The sequence below is a fragment of the Chionomys nivalis genome, chromosome 4, assembly GCF_950005125.1.
Source record: "Chionomys nivalis chromosome 4, mChiNiv1.1, whole genome shotgun sequence".
NCBI classification, from domain to species: Eukaryota; Metazoa; Chordata; class Mammalia; order Rodentia; family Cricetidae; genus Chionomys; species Chionomys nivalis.
This window is the reverse complement of record NC_080089.1, coordinates 38,287,144-38,305,589: the sequence shown is the minus strand read 5'-3', so window position 1 is coordinate 38,305,589 and position 18,446 is coordinate 38,287,144. Positions and strand designations below refer to the sequence as shown.

General features: G+C 35.6%; 1 protein-coding gene across 1 annotated transcript; it reads left to right on the top strand.

The window, feature by feature from the left end:
• The first annotated feature begins 4,637 nt into the window (after positions 1-4,637).
• Positions 4,638-5,570, top strand: LOC130873471 (olfactory receptor 958). The gene has a single exon (XM_057768338.1). The coding sequence runs from the start codon at positions 4,638-4,640 to the stop codon at positions 5,568-5,570; it is 933 nt and encodes a 310-aa protein (XP_057624321.1).
• Positions 5,571-18,446: the final 12,876 nt, after the last annotated feature.

The following is an 18,446-nucleotide window of genomic DNA, read 5'->3' as shown; positions in this document are numbered from 1 at the left end:
CTTTGGGGTAGGAGTGCTGTCATGAAAAAAAATATCAACAACCATGCAAGAAATACACACGATGAAGAAAATTCATTTATTAATTTATTTATTCATTCAGCAGCTATCTGAGAATGCTTCCATGTCCCAGGTTCATCCTAGCTTCCTTACACATTAGCTTCAAGCCTGGGAATACTCTTTCAGAGACTGATAACTTGAAATGGTAAACTACTAGGAACCCAAAGAAATGTGGCCTTTGAAAAAAAAAAGAAAGAAATGTGGTCTTTGAAGAAGAAGACAAATATGTACAATGACTGCAAATTTTTAGAAAGATGTCTGATGAAAACACATGATCTATTTGGCATCTTGCAAACCACAAAGCAAGGAACATTGTCTATAGCAGTGGAAAGACAATCTTTAATGGGAAGAGATTATTAATGAATGGAATGGCCTATGTTGAAAGGGAAGCATCACTTCTAAAGGCTACATAGCGACTCTAACATGTGAAGAGCAGTTATGCCAAGCTGGTGCTTTGAAAGAACCCCAGGAGGTTCCAAAGCTGTCTAACATTCAATGTGTCTTCCATAGTTGCAACAATGTTCTTTTTTTTTTAATACATTTTAACATACTTATGAAAACACTTCCTCTTAACTAAAAATGTCTGATAGTGTCTGTGTGTTGTAGAATGAAAGAACAGGTGCATTTGAGGACCTGGCCGGGGAGGGGGACATAAACTTAAATTTTACTCATTGATTTGGTGTCAGTGCAAAACAACATAACTTTTCAGGTTAACGGATACAGATGTTATGAATATTTTATAAGTATACTGACAATTCCTAAAATAGAAATCATAAAATATTAATATTAGAATTAATAGACAATAAATAAATGTTCATAGTGTACATGTTGATTCACATTGATTTAAGGAAGCATCTCTATCTCATCACATGTTGGGATTGTAAGATGTTGTTAAATATATCATGACAATTATGTTCTTTATTTTACTTTCTTTTTCTGAGTATCTAAGATGTACGCATGTCTATAAAAATAAAACTACTAATGAAAGTCCATATTTTTAGTTTTCTAATATCAATATTACATCCATATTTTTATTTATATTATTTTAAATTTATTTATTTTTTCCCATTTTACTTTTAATTGGCTCTTTAATTTTTATGACTTTCTTTTCCAGTTTTAAATCTTTAATCTACTTCAAATTGAATTATATTTGAATAGGGTAAGAAATTATTTGCCCCTTGATTTTGAAAACTACAGATATCCTGTTGTTCCCAAGATAGTTAATTATTTAGTAGACAACAAACTCCTCCACTGCCTCTACACCCAAGATCCTTTTTTCTTATATAATCTACTACTTGGACTTAACATCTTGGTGCTAATGGCAGAAAGTGGCAGGGGTGATTGAATATCTCCATGAAATTAGATTGTAAACAACTGTGCCTTCTATCCATGTAGATGGATAGTATATACTATATAGCCTTATAGTATTTTGGTCCTATGTTGGAAAGCAATCCTGTCTCAGGTCCCAATTGTATAGTCACCCTGAGAGTAAACTTGGAAGTAAGTTCTTCCCTATGGGTTACTTCAGGTATAAATGAAGTCCCAGCTTCGAGCTGGCAGCTTGACAGTAACCTCATGAAATTCCCTGGCAGAACTCCTGATACCCAATTAGGTAATGCCTGGATTCCTGACCCATAAAACTGTGAGATAGCAAATGTCTTTCATCTATATAATTTCATTCAAATAATTAACTATTTGCACACTTTGAATAGAAAGTAATTCATGTGGATATTCACATTTCTATGTATATTAGACAGCTTTAATAAATATTTGCTGCACTTTTGATAAATTATTTTGATTGAATGTTTCACATCTAGCTACTCCATATATACTTCTGTTTACTTTCCTTTTGCACATTGTGTGTGTGTGTGTTACAGAAATCATCATCAGAGAGGATTATTTTTTACTCTTTTCAAATGACTAAATTTTGGCATTGTTAATCTTTTTAGTTCTCTATTTCAATAATTTGTGTTTTATATTTTTTATTTGTTTGAGAATATGAAGTTTGTGTGTTGTAGAAAGGAAAGATTAGACTATTACTATAGGAAATTCATGTGAAAAAGTCCAAATCATAGCAATTTTTCTTATTTATTGCAGTACCTTCTCTTAACATTCATTGAGTAATATGTATATTTATTTATTTCTGGAAAAGTCATGTGATGACATATTTTTGCTTTTGGAAATCAGTTTTATTAATTGAAAAACATGTTTGTTGGCAAGTCTAGTAATTGGAGCTGTTTTCAAATCAAACTAATAGAAAATGCCAGAAAATTAGGATTATTTTAGTCCACTATAGTTATCATGAAGGCCCACCATTTATGCTTGGCATAAACAACCATCCAAGATGAAGGCTTGCATGAGGATTCGCTTAGGGAGCTGACACAGCCATTTTGTCGCTATGTCTTCATGTGGTGGGAAACAGGGAGTGGGAAATAGAAGAGGAAGCAATCTGGTGAACCTTTTATAGAAGAATATTGCTTCTATTGGATCAAGATTTCACACTTATAACCTCACTTAGCTTTAATCAAGTACCCTCATATCAACATGATCTAGTGCTTTGAGATATGTTATGCCTCTATTTTTGGAATACTCAAATGAGTCCATAGAAAGAAGTATGAAAATTCTAGATTAAAATACTTGAAATTGGACATTTAAAAGGGACTGAGACATTTGACTGACATCTGGCAACTTAATAATGCATATTTATGCTGAGGGATGATTTCTATGTGTGTCCTAGACTGAATTACAGCCATTATATTTTTCAGTCACTGAAATAGGATGTCTGGATGTGACTCTACAATTTTACTTTTTAAAATAATTTCAAAGTAATGCCATCAGAGGAAGCATTATCAGATATACTTATTTAGATCTCTTAGTAGCATCTCATCTGATTACTCCTTTTGTTCAGGATCCTGATGGAATAGTATCCATTTACTGGATCCCAAGGGTTCCAAAGACATTTGTTTCTACATATGAGGAAATAATTAGGTTGCTACTGCTTAGAAGATATTTTTGCAGAAGACAGGGGCACATTCAATTTTGTGTCATTGTCCCAGTTTCATGGCTAAGATGAGCTTTAGTAAGCGTGGAAGAAAATGCTTCACTGGTTTCTATAGGTATATCCAATTTCAGAGTGAAATAATAATCACAGAAAAGCCAATGGACAATAGGTTAAAGAGAAAGATGCCTCTCTGTGAATAATGTAAGTGGCATGTTCATATATGTTCATACTGCACGGATCCAGAGAAGAGGAGAATTTGAAGGGCTTGTTTACAAATGTTCTCAGAGTTCAGAATGAATAAGATCATTCTTTGAGAAAAAAAGTAAACTGGTATTTACTTTCTATTTTATTCCACCTTTCTTGTACATCAGCTCACAGACACCATTCTTAACATTTCTCTTTCTAAACAACAATTTGGCTTAATTTAAAATACTTAATACAATAGAAATTCTCAGTAATCCTATATCTAGGTTTGCATTTTTATTCAATGAGTGATAGTCAAACTTTTGAAATGGGTACATAAACATATGTACAGCTTTTGTTTGGAGCATGCTAATTTTTTTGTAGAACAATAGCAAATATTCTGTGGTTGTTAGTGGCAAGCAAGTAAATATTTAGTAGAATGGCCTCAAAGGGCAGGTAGATGGTATCAACTGTTTTACAGGGTTATTTAGGAAGATTACTATCTGACTTTTTGCATAAGTTTTTGTAAAGAAAAACAACAATATCCAGTTCTTTTCTAGACACCGAGTTATTTTATTTTGAGAACTAGCTCTGTCCCTAACATTATTCTTTCCATTATGGATATAGTTATGCATAACAAAATCTACTCTAGACCTCACACTTATATGTATGCATGTTGTGTGGAAGCTAGAAAGACTCATTAATCTTCAATTGCTTGTGCAGGAGGGAAGAAGATGAGTAACTTTGGGGTCTGGGTCAACATGGACAGCAATGCCAACACTCCATCACAGATGCCATCAGAGTTGTTTAGCATATCTGATACCCAAGTGTTTAGTTCTTTTTCCAGACCTGAAGCATAGAGATTCTGTGAGAATTAGGAGATTGAGATTAAATAAACCTCTTTTGAGCTGTAAAGTAGTGATCAGTCAATTTTGCTTTAAGACTTTCTTTACCAAAAACAAAGGGATAAAATATAAGACTTATTAATACTGCATAGCAACACAATGATGGTGACGTTGTGGTTCTAGTGATGTTAACATTTTTAAACATTATTCTGAGGCTTAATATCTTTCCCCATGGTGCAGGAGCAGCACACATTTATGTGGATTTTGTTCATCCATTTTCACACATGATCTTTTCTCGACATTAACTTAACAAGAAACATCTGCGTTTGGAATCCATACAGCAAAACTATTTGGTGAAAAAAAAAACATTCAGTTTGCTATGGCAAGCATTTTTATGACGCTTCCGCTGGATCACAAGCAGTCTTTCAGTAGCATAGAGCCAAAACATCACTGCTTGCATTTCATTTCCTTATCATGTGCATGCCGTTGATATGAAGTCAGGACATTTTTTATTCCCTCTCCTTCCTCTCCCAGAACTGTCTCTGGTGGATATGAAGAACTGCTCGGTGGTGACTGAGTTCATCCTCCTGGGAATCCCACACACAGAGGGCCTGGAGACTATGCTTTTTGTGTTATTTCTGCCCTTCTATGCCTGCACCCTGGTGGGAAATGTGTCTATCCTTGTGGCTGTTATTTTCTCCACCCGCCTTCACACACCCATGTATTTTTTCTTGGGGAACTTGTCTGTGTTTGACATGGGTTTCTCTTCTGTGACCTGTCCAAAAATGCTACTCTATCTTATGGGCCTTAGCAGACTCATCTCCTACCAAGACTGTGTCTCCCAGCTTTTTTTCTTTCATTTCCTTGGGAGCATCGAGTGCTTTCTCTACACTGTGATGGCCTATGACCGCTTTGCTGCCATCTGTCACCCTCTCCGCTACCCAGTCATCATGAACTCTAGGATCTGTGTGGCTCTAGCTGCAGGCACATGGCTGTTAGGATGCCTCCATTCCAGTATCTTGACTTCCCTCACCTTCACTTTACCTTACTGTGGCCCCAACGAAGTAGATTACTTCTTCTGTGATATCCCAGCAGTCTTGCCACTGGCCTCTGCTGACGCATCCTTAGCAAAGAGAGTGAGCTTCACTAATGTTGGTCTAGTCTCCCTTGTCTGCTTTCTCCTGATTCTTATGTCCTATACTCGAATTGCCATCTCCATCTTGAGTATTAACTCCACTGAGGGACGTCAGCGTGCCTTCTCCACCTGCAGTGCCCATCTCATTGCCATTCTCTGTGCCTATGGACCCATCATCACTGTGTATCTGCAGCCTACACCCAACCCCATGCTCGGAACTGTGGTACAAATTCTGATGAACTTGGTAGGACCAATGCTGAATCCTTTGATCTATACTTTGAGAAATAAGGAAGTAAAGATAGCTCTGAAAAAAATACTGCATGGGAAGGGATCTGTTTCTGAGGACTAGGAAGATAAAACAGTTGACTCAATTGCCCTAAAATTCTTTCTATGCTAAGTCGTGAAATTTGAATGTGGATTCCTCACATGTGATGGTAACTTTGGACATTTAAAGCAGAGGAAATGATTTGAACACTGTACAATATTATCTTTTTGTATGTTTATAGGTGCTGCTTATCGAAGTCTTGGTTGTTATTTGCCTTTCTTTGAAATACTATCTACACAGAAAAGGAGGTCTCGCTCACAGAAGCATGGTTCACTATTCTTCATTTAGTCCTTTCATATTATGTATGAGATAAACTTAAGCAGAAAGACAAAAATTAGGAAAAGGGAAAAGAGTCAGCAATTGAACAAAAGTATTGAAGTACTCTTTAATTTTCTGTTATGTGTACATATATATATACATGTATTTATTTCTTGTGAATAGTTTTTAATACAGTCAAAATAGTTGACAAATTTAGTTAAGATTTTAAATTTTATTTTTTAATGAATAGAGTTTAATATATTTACATTTCTCCCTTGCCTTTCTTTACTTGTAATCCTCCCATATATTCCTCCCCACTTTCCTTCAAATTCAAGCCCTCTTTTTACACTAATTGTACACACCCCCCCCACACACACTAGACACCAGATCAAGAGGCTAATTTCTCTCTCCTAATGATATCAAATGTATCGCTTAAGCTGTTTTTCTACAATGGAAGTAAGTAGTGATCCATTTTGTTCCATAATGAAATGTAAAGTAGCAAATATCATGGGTTCCTCATCTTCTAAACTTAAACTAATCATGACTAAGTGTGTGATAGAGATACTAAATTCTCCAAATTTGTGATAAAAACTAGAGATTGAGGGATAAACCATAGGAAAACTGGGGTGCCTATCTAAAACAAGTTTAAAGTAAAAATAATCCCATCACCGAGAATCAGATAAAAAGTTATTCTCATTTGTGGGCAGAATTTCACATAATCAGTAGAAGGTAGTTGAGTTTCATGCTTCTACGACAAGTGAGGAACCAATAAAATGCTGGAAATGTTGGTCATTTGATCAGAGTCCTGGTGGTTATTGTCACTGAGTTTATTATGCTAACAGTCCGTCTCCAGTCAGTGTTCTGAATCCTCAGATTCACTTATTTGTTCAATGTGTTTAAATTGTTCTTTTCTGTATTGCAATGATTTGTTTTGATTGTTAATAACCTAGGAAGGCAGGTCTCAGTGAGTAATTGTCTAAAGTAGGTTGGTCTGGGCAGGCCTATGAGGAATTTTCTTAGTTGGGTAGGATGAATTGGGAAAACGCAAATGAATGTGGGTGGGATATTGGCAGGACCCTACAACTAAAACAGAGAGAGAGAGAGAGAGAGAGAGAGAGAGAGAGAGAGAGAGAGAGAGAGAGAGAGAGAGAGAGAGAGAGAGAGAGAGAACTAGAATTGAGGAGGCGGGGGGGGCAAAATTGCATACTTGATTCATTGCATTGCTCTCTGCTCTTCACTGTGGGTATAATGTGGCTAGCTCTTTTATTCACCTGCAAGGACCAACTGTAATTTGGAATTGTTAGCCAAACCTTTTCTCCCTTACATTGCTTTCATTGAGAATATATTATAATAGCTGCATAAAATGAAATCAAGACAATCACCCTCCAAAGAAATTAAATTTTTTTTTCCACTTTATATTTGTTAGTTCTCTGTTAATTACTCAGATCCTATGCTCATTGATAGAGTGATAATGTTTCTTAATATTTAAGAAATAAAAATGATATTTATTTGATTGAAGAAAGTTGAGCGAAATCAGAGACTCCAGTAGATTCATTTGTATCAAGCTAGTGTGTTACTTTATTTTTCAGAGCTACTTTAATTTAAAAATATTTTATGTATCTATAGAATTAAATAGGATCATACTTTGCTTACATTCCTAAACTCATATTCCTTGAATAGTCCCTCATCACATGTCCTCTAAACTTCAAGTTTTATTTTAAACTTAAAAATCATAATACAATAGTCCAGGTGGTGCTGCCCAGGGCCATCTACTAGAACACGACAAACCTACCAGTAGCTACATCATCAATAAAGAATGATTTCCTCCACACACATACAAACACTACCACAACCACCACCACCACAACATCATTACCCTAAGTACTGTTAGTATGAATTAGGACCTGGAGATCATTTACGCCATCTGTGCTAGGATTTAGGATGACTTGACCTTGTGCAAATGTTATGTATGTAACCAAAGCATTTCTCAGCACTCTTCTATATCTTCACACTCTTACACCTTTCTATATGTACCTCTGCAAAATTCCCTGAGCCTTGGTGGTGGTTGGGTGAATAGAGATGCCACATTTGGGATTGAGCTCTGAGTCTAAGCACCTGTGCATCTCTCTGTTGACAACTGTTGTTGACTGCAATAAAGAAGCTTTACAAAACAAGATTAGAGCAACCCAGGTCTATGGGCATGAAGACAAATATTTAGAAGACACTTTGACAGCATTAGTAAAATAACAATAGCAGGTTTCTACCCTAGGTCCTTCAACCATGGGCTTCTAGTGAAGCTTACCAGGTATTAAATTCAATCCTCTGAAGCAGACCTTAAACTTAATTGGAAAACAGTTGGCTACCCTACAACAGCTGTGCCACTATTGCACTGGTAGGTTCATCTTGTCTAGTAAGTTAGTACTGTAACATTTGAAGTCCAGTGTTAGATAAGATATATCTTCTTCCCAAGCAGCCTGCATAGAACTTTCCAATAATATGAAAACTAGCCAGCTGGGACTCCATGGTTGTTTTAAATTGACTTATCTGTGTTTTTGTCACCAAATTGTGTAATGTCTTCAGAAATAAGCTTTTACTGTATAGACATGATAGGTAAACAATGCAAATGGAAATAGCCTTGCTGTCTTAAAGTTTTCTGAGGCCTGCTTGACCAATAACTCTTTGGAAGGTGCCATATTCCTTGTACTTTTATTTTTATCTAATAACATATGCCTTCTGATATTCTGAATACAACATTGTCTACACATGCAGCATATTTTTTTTCTCTCTATTTTTTGGAAGTGTACCTTGACATTTGCTTTGTAATTAGTGGCTTTCCATAAAACTTTTATATAGACTGTTAGTTTTGCTTAAGTCATCTGCCATCTCTTACTTTCTTCCATCCTCCCTTAATCTTTTAATTCTTAGTGTTCCTACGACTTTCTTTTCACATGTATTCTACTATCCTTCAACTTATCTTTAAAGTTAGATTGTAAAAAGTAGGCTTCCATAACCCTTTTTTCTTGGCTTCTTCCCTCTTCTTTACCCCTTGATTTACTATATATTCCCACATCCCCCCACTCATGAATTTCTGTTCTCAGTATTCCACTTCAGTAATTTTGTTTTATCTATAATCTTTTATCTGCCATTTAATGTGCCCCATAGACCTACTTCTATTCTTTTGACTTCTACATTTGCTCTAAGTTAAATTTACAAACAAAACATTTGAAGCTACAAGTGAGAGAGAACATATGACATTTGTTTTTCTGAACCTGGGTTACCTCCTTACCCAGTATAGTTTTCCAGTTCTAGCCTTTTAATTTCAAATTTCAGTTTTCTTTACAGCTGTGAAATATTCCTTTGTGTATACATGCTACATTTTTTCTTGTCCATTCTTCTGTTAATGGGAACCTAGGTTGATTCTATTTCACACCTATTATCAATAGAAGAATAGTTATAGATATGCAAATATCTCTGTATTAGTAATCTACCCACTCATTGGTATGCTGAGAATGTTGATTTAGGAAATAGTGGCAAGATACACACCAGAGTCCCTGGTACATAATAAAAATTTAAGCAATAACATGTGAGTTTTTGTTAGGTTTTAGTAGATGCTATTAATCCTCAATTATTAGCATCTGATAATTGATAAATCTGATAAATCCACTTCCTTTAAAAGTATGGATTAAAAACCAGAGGTATGGCTTAAAAACTCAAGGAATTATTGTATAATTTTTATCTACTAAAATTATTTTTAGCTAATCTTCTATTTTATAAAAACAATTTAAATTTATGAATCAAAGAGTTATGTCCTGATCCACAAAGTCCCCCAAAAGCCAACAAGGAGACCAAGTACCATATGTAAAAGCAAAAAGCCTTTATTTTATACAAGTTTGCAATCTCAGTTTCTCCAGGTGTCCAGTGTATTGGAATATTCAGAGAGCCCCGAGCTCAGTTAGAGTTGGTTTTTTATAGCAGTAAAAGTGGGGGTGAGGGATTTCTAAGGTTCAGGACCCCAGACTGGCTGACATTGTCTGGGGGTGTCCTGGTGAGTGTGTGATCCTATGGTGGAAGGTGATCCTATCTACAATGGTTGGAACTTTAGGCATTTCCTTTGGATGGTCTGTTCTTGGGTGGTGCTCAGGAAATCTCAATTTATGGTCCTTCCTTGAACCAGGTATTGCTTCAAGGTAAACTACTGAGACTCAGGCCTCCAGTAGCTTATTATGGCTAGGCCCACCACTGGCAGGTGATAATGGTTGGAAGAACTTCCTTTGAGTGTTCTGTATATAGTAAGCCTATCATGACTGGCTGGCCCCTACACAAAGAATCAGTATAAATCATAAATTAAAACTTTAGTGATTTAGCTGTCTTTTCATAATATGTATCCTTAATTGAGGCATTTATCAAAAAGAACTATAACATTTAATGAAAACTCTAAATCCAGGTATAGAGGTTTATGACTATAATCCCAGCCCCCAGAAAGCCATGATAAGATTACTGTGCATTCAAATTCAGTTTAATATATATAGTAAGTTCCACAATAGCTGGGCTACAGTGGGAGACTGTTGAAGGAGCTGCGGGCTGCGTTCCTGCCACCCAGCTCCTGGCTGCCTGGCTAGCTTATGCCCCAAAATAACAACACACAAACTGTATTCATTTAAACACTGCTTGGCCCATTAGCTCTAGCCCTTACTGGCTAATTCTTATATCCCGATCAACCCATCTCTAATAATCTGTGTAGCACCAATCTTATCGGGAAAGATTCAGCATGTCTGACCTGGCGGCTTGCTTCATTGCGTCTGCCCTAGAGAGGAGCAGCACTGGCATCTTACCTCACTTCCTCTTCCTCCCAGCATTCTGTTCTGTTTACTCCACCCACCTATGTTCTAACCTATCAGGGCCAAGCAGTTTCTTTATTAATTAACCAATGACCTTCCTCCATCAGGAGACTGTCTGAAAATAGAAGGAGAGGGAGAGGAAGAGGGATAGGGAGAGAGAGAGAGAGAGAGATCAGTTCAAGTTCTGTGACAAAAAATAAAAACAGAAACAAAAAGCAGAAAATATTATAGGCAAAAGAAAAGAAAGATCCAAGATTCAAGAATGATTATGCATTGCATTTGTATTGGACATTTTAAAATTATGATACATAGAATTAACAAGCAGGAGCTGACTTTTATCAAATATTAATGGGCAGAAAAATTCAGAGATAATAATGAAGATTGCCTAGAACTCAACAAATACTAGATACATGTAACATCTTTTCCTATAATTTATTGTTTTTATTTTATTTTGAGGTAGAGTTGAAGTCATTTCAATTTCAGGCAGTAAATGTTCTGGGGTTTGGAGTTGCGTATTTGTTGCTGAACATCCTGAAAACAATAAATTAAAGAGAAATTTTGGTTCAAATTTTCTGGGAGGTATAGTTTATCACAGTGAGGAAACCATGATAGCAAATAGGAAAGACGTGGTAGCAGGGATAGGAAGTCAAATGGTCACATAGCACCTGAACACAGGAAGCAGAAAGTGACTAGGAATTAAGGCTGTTCCCAGTGAGCCACTTCTTCCAGTGAGGTTCAAGCTCCTAAATGTTCCATAACCTTCCCCAAAAGTGCCACCAGCTGGGCCCAAGTGTTTGGAACATCTGAGCATATATGCAGAATGTTTCTCATTTAAATCTACAAAGCTGATAAATGCAAAGTATGTCATAAATCACTGGGAATACTAAAACCATTATCTTCTTGTGCTTATCTATGTAAAAGTATTATTAGGAAAATTAGAAAACAAATATTTAGTTTACATTCATCTTTCTGCTGATGCTTAATTTTAGTAGCAAATTAAACTGTACTACAGGTGGAAGTCACAGACATTTTCTTAGCTTTTCTAGTTTGTTCCTAAACTTAATATGTGGGAAAATTCTAGAAATGGAGATTCCAAACAAACCTCTGTTCCTGTTGGAACATCAATTTATGTCTTTCTTTACCATGCTTCTTTGTTTTATATCGGCAAATTCTATCCTGTTCATTGTGGTGTTAAATCTGTTAACACAAAAAATTAACAGATAGAGCTCCCCAAAAGTCACATGAATAAATTTAGAAGAGCTAGGAGGTAGAATATCTGATAAAAAAAAAAAAAAACCATCTGTTTATTCTCATGATTTCCTTTGAAACAAGGAGATGCCCATTGTTGGTATCTGCAGGTCTGACTCAAATGATAATCCTTTTTCAGTGAATACAGAATTGTTTGTGATTCCTAAAGTTCTTAAGCTCAAACCGTTTGGTTGTTAAAGTTAAAAAAAAATCTTATCAAGCCTTTTAAAATGCAGGTATTATAGAAAAGTGTTTTCAGATCGTTCAGGGAATTTGCTCTGAGGTTGTTATTTTATAGTAAATGCACCACGTATGAGGGACACAGAACTAATCACTTTAGTAGACAGATCCTATGGGAGTTAATGGTAAACAGAGAAATGGGCGCATTTGTCCAAATTATACCATGTAAAGAAAAAGGTTTGTAGAGGGCAAGTGTAGACTGTTTCATTTGGAACCATGTAAAAAAAAGAGAAAATTTTAAGATAAATATTTACAATTAAGTGAACAATATGTAGTAAGAAAACTAAGGAAATTGATTGACAAATGAAAACATTCAATTCTCAAAATAAAGCCTACCTGGATGTAGAAGGGAATGAGAGTTGTTGAAATGTACTCTGCATGTTTTCAGAACATGTGAATTTGTTTGTATTGAGATACAAGTAGTAAATGAAGCCACAATTTAAAGCCCTGTGTTTAATGATTCCCTGACTCTGATCTAGGGAGCAGGTGAGGGACAAAACTTCCGCAACTCAGAAACCTGGTGCTTCCTTTGAGTGGGAAAGGAATTTTATGTCCCTGGAATTTTGTGTCTCTAGTTCTGTCTCTTTATTGTAGTCCTGTCATGAACTATACATTACTTAAATCTTTACTAATAAAAACAAGAAATGGTTTAAGTGTGTATATCTTCCTAATTTAGTGTTCCTCCTTAATTTATTAACAAAAAGGCAAAGGCATAAAATATCAGGAATCTATTAAATTTATCACCATCATCCTTATTGTTATTACTAAAGTTGACTTCTTCTGTCTCTCTGAAGAGAATTGCAATTAAAAGATTTTTCCCCATTTTTTGAGATTAAATTGGACTTTTACTTTTCAGACATCCTATATATAATAGAATATATATATATATATATATATACACACACACACACACACACATACATACACCCTAGATTAATAATAAGTTAACATAATGAAACTGTTATATGCCTCAAGGCAGCACATCTGATTACTGTTAAATCTTCATTTCAGGGTGGATTTTCTGTGTGCAGAGAAAATTAAGTTTCCAAGGCAACAGAGCTGAAGGTCAGATGTCTAGTCAGACTAATTCACTGACTGCATTAGTATCAGTTGGAGCCGTTGCTGGATTACTGTTGGCAATGCACCAATATTATAGGATGAAGAATGAACCATTATTATGCTGATACTACTGTTAAAAAAATAACTCAAGTATGTTAAAGCTGAAAGAAACTGGATTAATTTGTACAACCCAAATTCACACCAAGGCCCCTTATCCCAAGTGTATCTCATTAGCAACTAAAGCGGCTTTATATAGAGAGAAAAACAATGCTGAGAAACAGTGTAAAATTGGAAGTGGTAGAGGCTAGAGGGAGGATAATTAACTTGAAATAATCTGCAGTAGCTATCTGATACATTCCCTTTACTTCTAATTTATATTAAAGTTTAAATGAAATAATGTATCATTTGTATTAAATTCCATAATAAATCCATTTTACTGTTTTAAAATATTTTCTATCCAAGGACTCTGAGTTCCTTCAGACACATCAGCTATGTTAATTTTGCTGCATCGACAATCCTCCCACATACACCTGGGACTAAACACTATCAACATAATATTTTTGGAAAGAGTAGCTTTACACTCTGTTGTTTCCTTTAATTTAGTGATTTTAGTTTTTCTTTCTTTCTTTTTTTTTCTCCCATTCTCTATTACTAGGAAATCCAGCATGTAAGAAGTTAAAGAACATTAAGACTGAGAAGAAGCAGAATTATTTAGGAGTACAATGAGACCAGCAGGAGGGCCTGGAGGCACCGGAGAAAGTAATGGTAGACGAGGTATGAGGAGTAGCTACAATCCAGTGATGTACACCAGTGAAAATGCCATGAAGAATCTATTATTTTATGCACTAACTTAAAGTCAATAAACAAAACTAACTAACCATAATGGCAGCAGTAGCAAAAATATACCCTGGTAATTTAAATATGGAGTTAGTGCCTGGAGGTGTTCTAGGTGTTGATGATTGTCTCTGACTTGAAAGTTTTAAAGAGTCATACTAGGTAGATATCAATCCGAAACACAAGCTTGTTATTTCCTAATTTGAATATTGTCCACTTTTGACTTTTGGAGTAGAAAAGTTCCATGCCAGTTTCTGTCTTCAGCAGTGAAACTGTGTGTTTCATATGGGACACATAGAATCTTCATGATAGATGTTATCATAATGGCTGCTGTCCGTTTTCACACCCATGGCACAAATGACCCATGTCAAAATTAGGTTCTAACCGTTGTCACCCTTCTTCTCAAACACTGCCATAGTTTTTTTTTTTTTCCTAGTAAAATTTCTATTGGATTTTGTTTTGTTTTTCTGTGGACTATTTTATGTCCTACCTCAAAGGAATACCTTCTAATATTCAGTTAGATCTTTGAATATGTCCAAAACACTGTTTCTTGATCTCTCAGGGCCATTGAAGCTCTGTGCATGCTTTGGGATTCTAAAATCTCCATGGCAAAAGTGTGATGTTCTAATTTACTGTCATGGGTGGAGATGTAGAAACGATGGTTCAAGTAAAGCAACTCACAAGAGTTCGCATGGAATCGAACTGGATTCTGACATGTAAGTTTTGAAATATGAACTCATACCTGGAATGGCAAGTGTACCTATAATGTCTGTAAACCATGGTGAGCTCAAAGTCCCACATATGTGATATGAGATAATTCTTCACAGTCAATCCACAGGAGAAGATAGGCATTCATGAAAGGAAGTGTTAGGACTATGACAAGCCTGACAAAGCGTGCTGGTGCATCCAAGTCAGGGTCATAGACAGATGATCACCCCCTTGTTTCTGAGAATGCAGCATGAGTCCAAGAAGGAAGGAACTAGGGTCTCAGTTTAAGTGAGTGTTCTTCTTTCTAGTCTGTTCATATGGCTGTGAACATAGAATTATTTAATGTGAGTCATTTACATTTTTTGCATAAGCATATTGAAAACTTTCTCTTTAGGTTAATACTGTATTTTATACAACTCCTATATTTTCTATTTGTTATGAATATCTTCCCAGGGTATCTTGCAAAGGTAAGCCTGCATATATCAGAATCAGAATTTCAGCGTGTTTTTATTTATCAGTTTGATAGGTGCATAGTCGGTTCTAAAAAACACCATCTAGCTGTAGCTCAGAAAAAGTGGAACAATAAAGAAAATGCTGTGTTTATACATAATATTTTAATTAAAATTGAATTGTTACAAATTTGTCCTCCTGCTTAAAAGGAATGAGATATGTTACATATTTTCCCAAGCCAAATCCTCCATTATCAGAAGTGTGATCCCATTGCTACCAATGTATGAATGACAGGGAAGTGAAAAGGGAAGCAGATAAAAGCTTTGGGAAAAAGTAGTGGTTAATTAATCTGCTCAGTAAAGATAGTAGTGTATCAGGAGTTTCTGTACCAATGGGAATTATGGCAAATATTTCATTTTAAGCAGTGCTGTGAAATACATAATAAAAATGATTTTCAGAAAAGCAAATACGTGAAATAATGAAAGGCTTATTCAAGGTACTCGGTGTAGGAATAATTAGGGTTAAGACACATGTCACCATCAATTAAATTAAAATGATAATTATGAGAAGTGAGAAAGAAACAGGGAATTTTCTAAAATTAATTAAAGAATTCACAAGCCAATGTAATAGAGTAAAAGAAGACAATATAAATGATTAAATATTAGATAGAACAAAACACCATATATTTCTCTATGATTCAAATAGGTTAATGTTTTTGCTAAGTATGTCTAGAAAACATGTACACAAAGGTTTTAATTTTTGTAGCTATCAAAGATATGTATAGGTATCTATGAACAAAATGGTCCTATACAAATTAGGTTGCTGTTTAAGAACTTTTCCTTTGATTCAAAATTCTGCAATAGGCAAAATTCTCATGGTCTCCAAAAAGAACCTGAGGAACCATGAAAAGAAGAATAGAGTTTTAAGTCTATTTTACCAAAGGAAATAAAATTAAGTGTTTATAATTTACCAAGGAAGAAGAATTCAAGAAACTGCAGAATGTTGACAGCTGTGAACTTTAGAAGAATAGAGAATGGGGATGTGAATAAGGTCAGGAGGGGGAACCAGCCTTAGCAAGAATGAACCCAAGACTCATGTCAGCTCAGCCTCTGACAGGGTCTGGGTCTACTGTCCCGATATAACCACCGATAAAACATAGGATGATTGATATTACAAGAATAATGATGTTATTAAAAAACATGATGGTTTTCCATGACATAACCTGGCATTTATATTATTATTGGAATAACAAGCAGGACAAACATGGTAGAGAGACAATAAAAGACTATCTAGTGCTCTACCCTAAATGGGACATCTGTATTACTTAACTGTCCTCAAAGCTCAGGGATACTCATGGTGGAGCAGAAAGAAAGATTATAAGGGCTACCAGTTGTGAAGTACTTCTTCAAAACAGTTTTTCAGATATGGCAAGGATGTTGCACACATGAACCTAGAGTGGCTTTAACTTCATGCACAAGGCCTGCATAAGACCAAGATAACTAAAATCTAGTATAGATCAGGGAATATCTCACCAAGCCCTTCTACTTTAGGAACTACAGTCAGTTTGATGGCTACTTAGGCATAGACAGAGAGTTTGATTTTTGGATGTGGGCCCTATTAGGTTGTTCATGTTTCATTGGATGATTCCATACCTGTGAACATACTGGCAATACTAAGCATCTTAATACAATACTAAGTGTATTCAGCATCTTAATAATAGAATACATGAAGTTGGGAGGAAAAAAGTGAAGAGAACTGTATGGGGGGAATTTGAGAGGAAGGACTAAGAGTTATTTTCATCTAAACATACCATATGTATGAATGAAGTTCTCAAACAAAGGATTTATGTATATGAAAAAATAGGACCATAAATAAAAATAAATAATTTTAATAGATACAATTATAAATCAGTAATACATATATCTGAGATAGATTTTAAACCAATATACTAATATGATCAAATTACATGATAAGTAGAGGAGATGACTTCTTCCAAGTATGAATGAGGAAAAGGTTTATTGTAGATGAGGGTAAGAAAATAGCCAGAAGCATCTGAAATGCTTCAAAATAAAATGGGCTAAGAGAGATGAGGAGTGGTGGGGTGTGAGAAAGGAATCAAAGAGAAAGGAAGCAGAGAGAGCATCTGGGAACCAAGAGACCAAGAGGGCATGTAGCCAAAACTTTTGCGGTTATGTAGAGGTCAGAGTCATGGTAAGGGAAGCCCAGGCCTGAGCTGGAGAGTTTAGGGTACATGGACTGGTGACAAGTGCTGGGAGGAGTCAAAGGTACTGAGTGAGATTCGTCCTGGGTTTCTTTGAGACCTAATATAAATCACAGAAGGCAAAAATTTAATGGAGAATTAATATATAACTCTAATACATATTATACTATATGTACATAGATACCAAGAGATAATTATATAATTTGCAAAACACTCATGACTGATATTAATACCAACACAGATTATGTTCAAGAACTTTGGGTACAACTGAAGATAATGCCATAGAACTGGAAGATTGTTTTCAATAAAATAAGCAGAACAAAACCCTGAGCTATAAAGAAGGAAGTAGAAAATACCCAGGACTAGATAGCTGCTGGACCCTAGGGGCACACAATACTATTATTCTGCTAAAGGAATATAGGAATAAACTGACTGCAAATGGCAAATTGTTATACCCATAGAGAAATACATCGTTCAGCTCTCATTAGAGAAACTTATTTTTGCTGCAAAATGGTAGTTAACACAGACCCACAGCTGAATAACTTGAACTGCTCAGCCCTAAATAAGATATCTACATTACATTCTTCTCTTCAAGGCTCCAGGATCTATCCAGAAGAGGGAGGGGCAGAAAGGTTGTAAGAGCCAGAGATGAAAAATATCTTCATGGAAACATTATCTTCAAGACACAACAGGAGAGATGCACACATCAACTGACAGAGACTTCTAACATGCACTAGACCCATGCAGTTCAATCCTGACAAAATCATCACGGAGGAGGGAAAGTAAACACATATATGCCAAGCCAAGAAGCTACTTGGAACTGATAGCTGCTGGCAGAGGGAAAACCAGTTTTCTCCAGTGAATAGACACTAGGAACATCAAACCACACTCTAGGGCAGGCTTCGTGGTCAGGAGTAGTTGCTCAACACAAATAGAACCTGTGTTTTGATGTTTTTATTATGTATAGGCCTTTTTATTTTTTAATAGAGAGAAAGAATATGAAGCTAGGCGGGTAGGGAGGTGGAAAACGGATCTGGGAGGTGT

Excerpts from the sequence above, each read along its gene's own strand:
- LOC130873471 (XM_057768338.1), top strand. The coding sequence starts at position 4,638 with ATGAAGAACTGCTCGGTGGTGACTGAGTTCATCCTCCTGGGAATCCCA.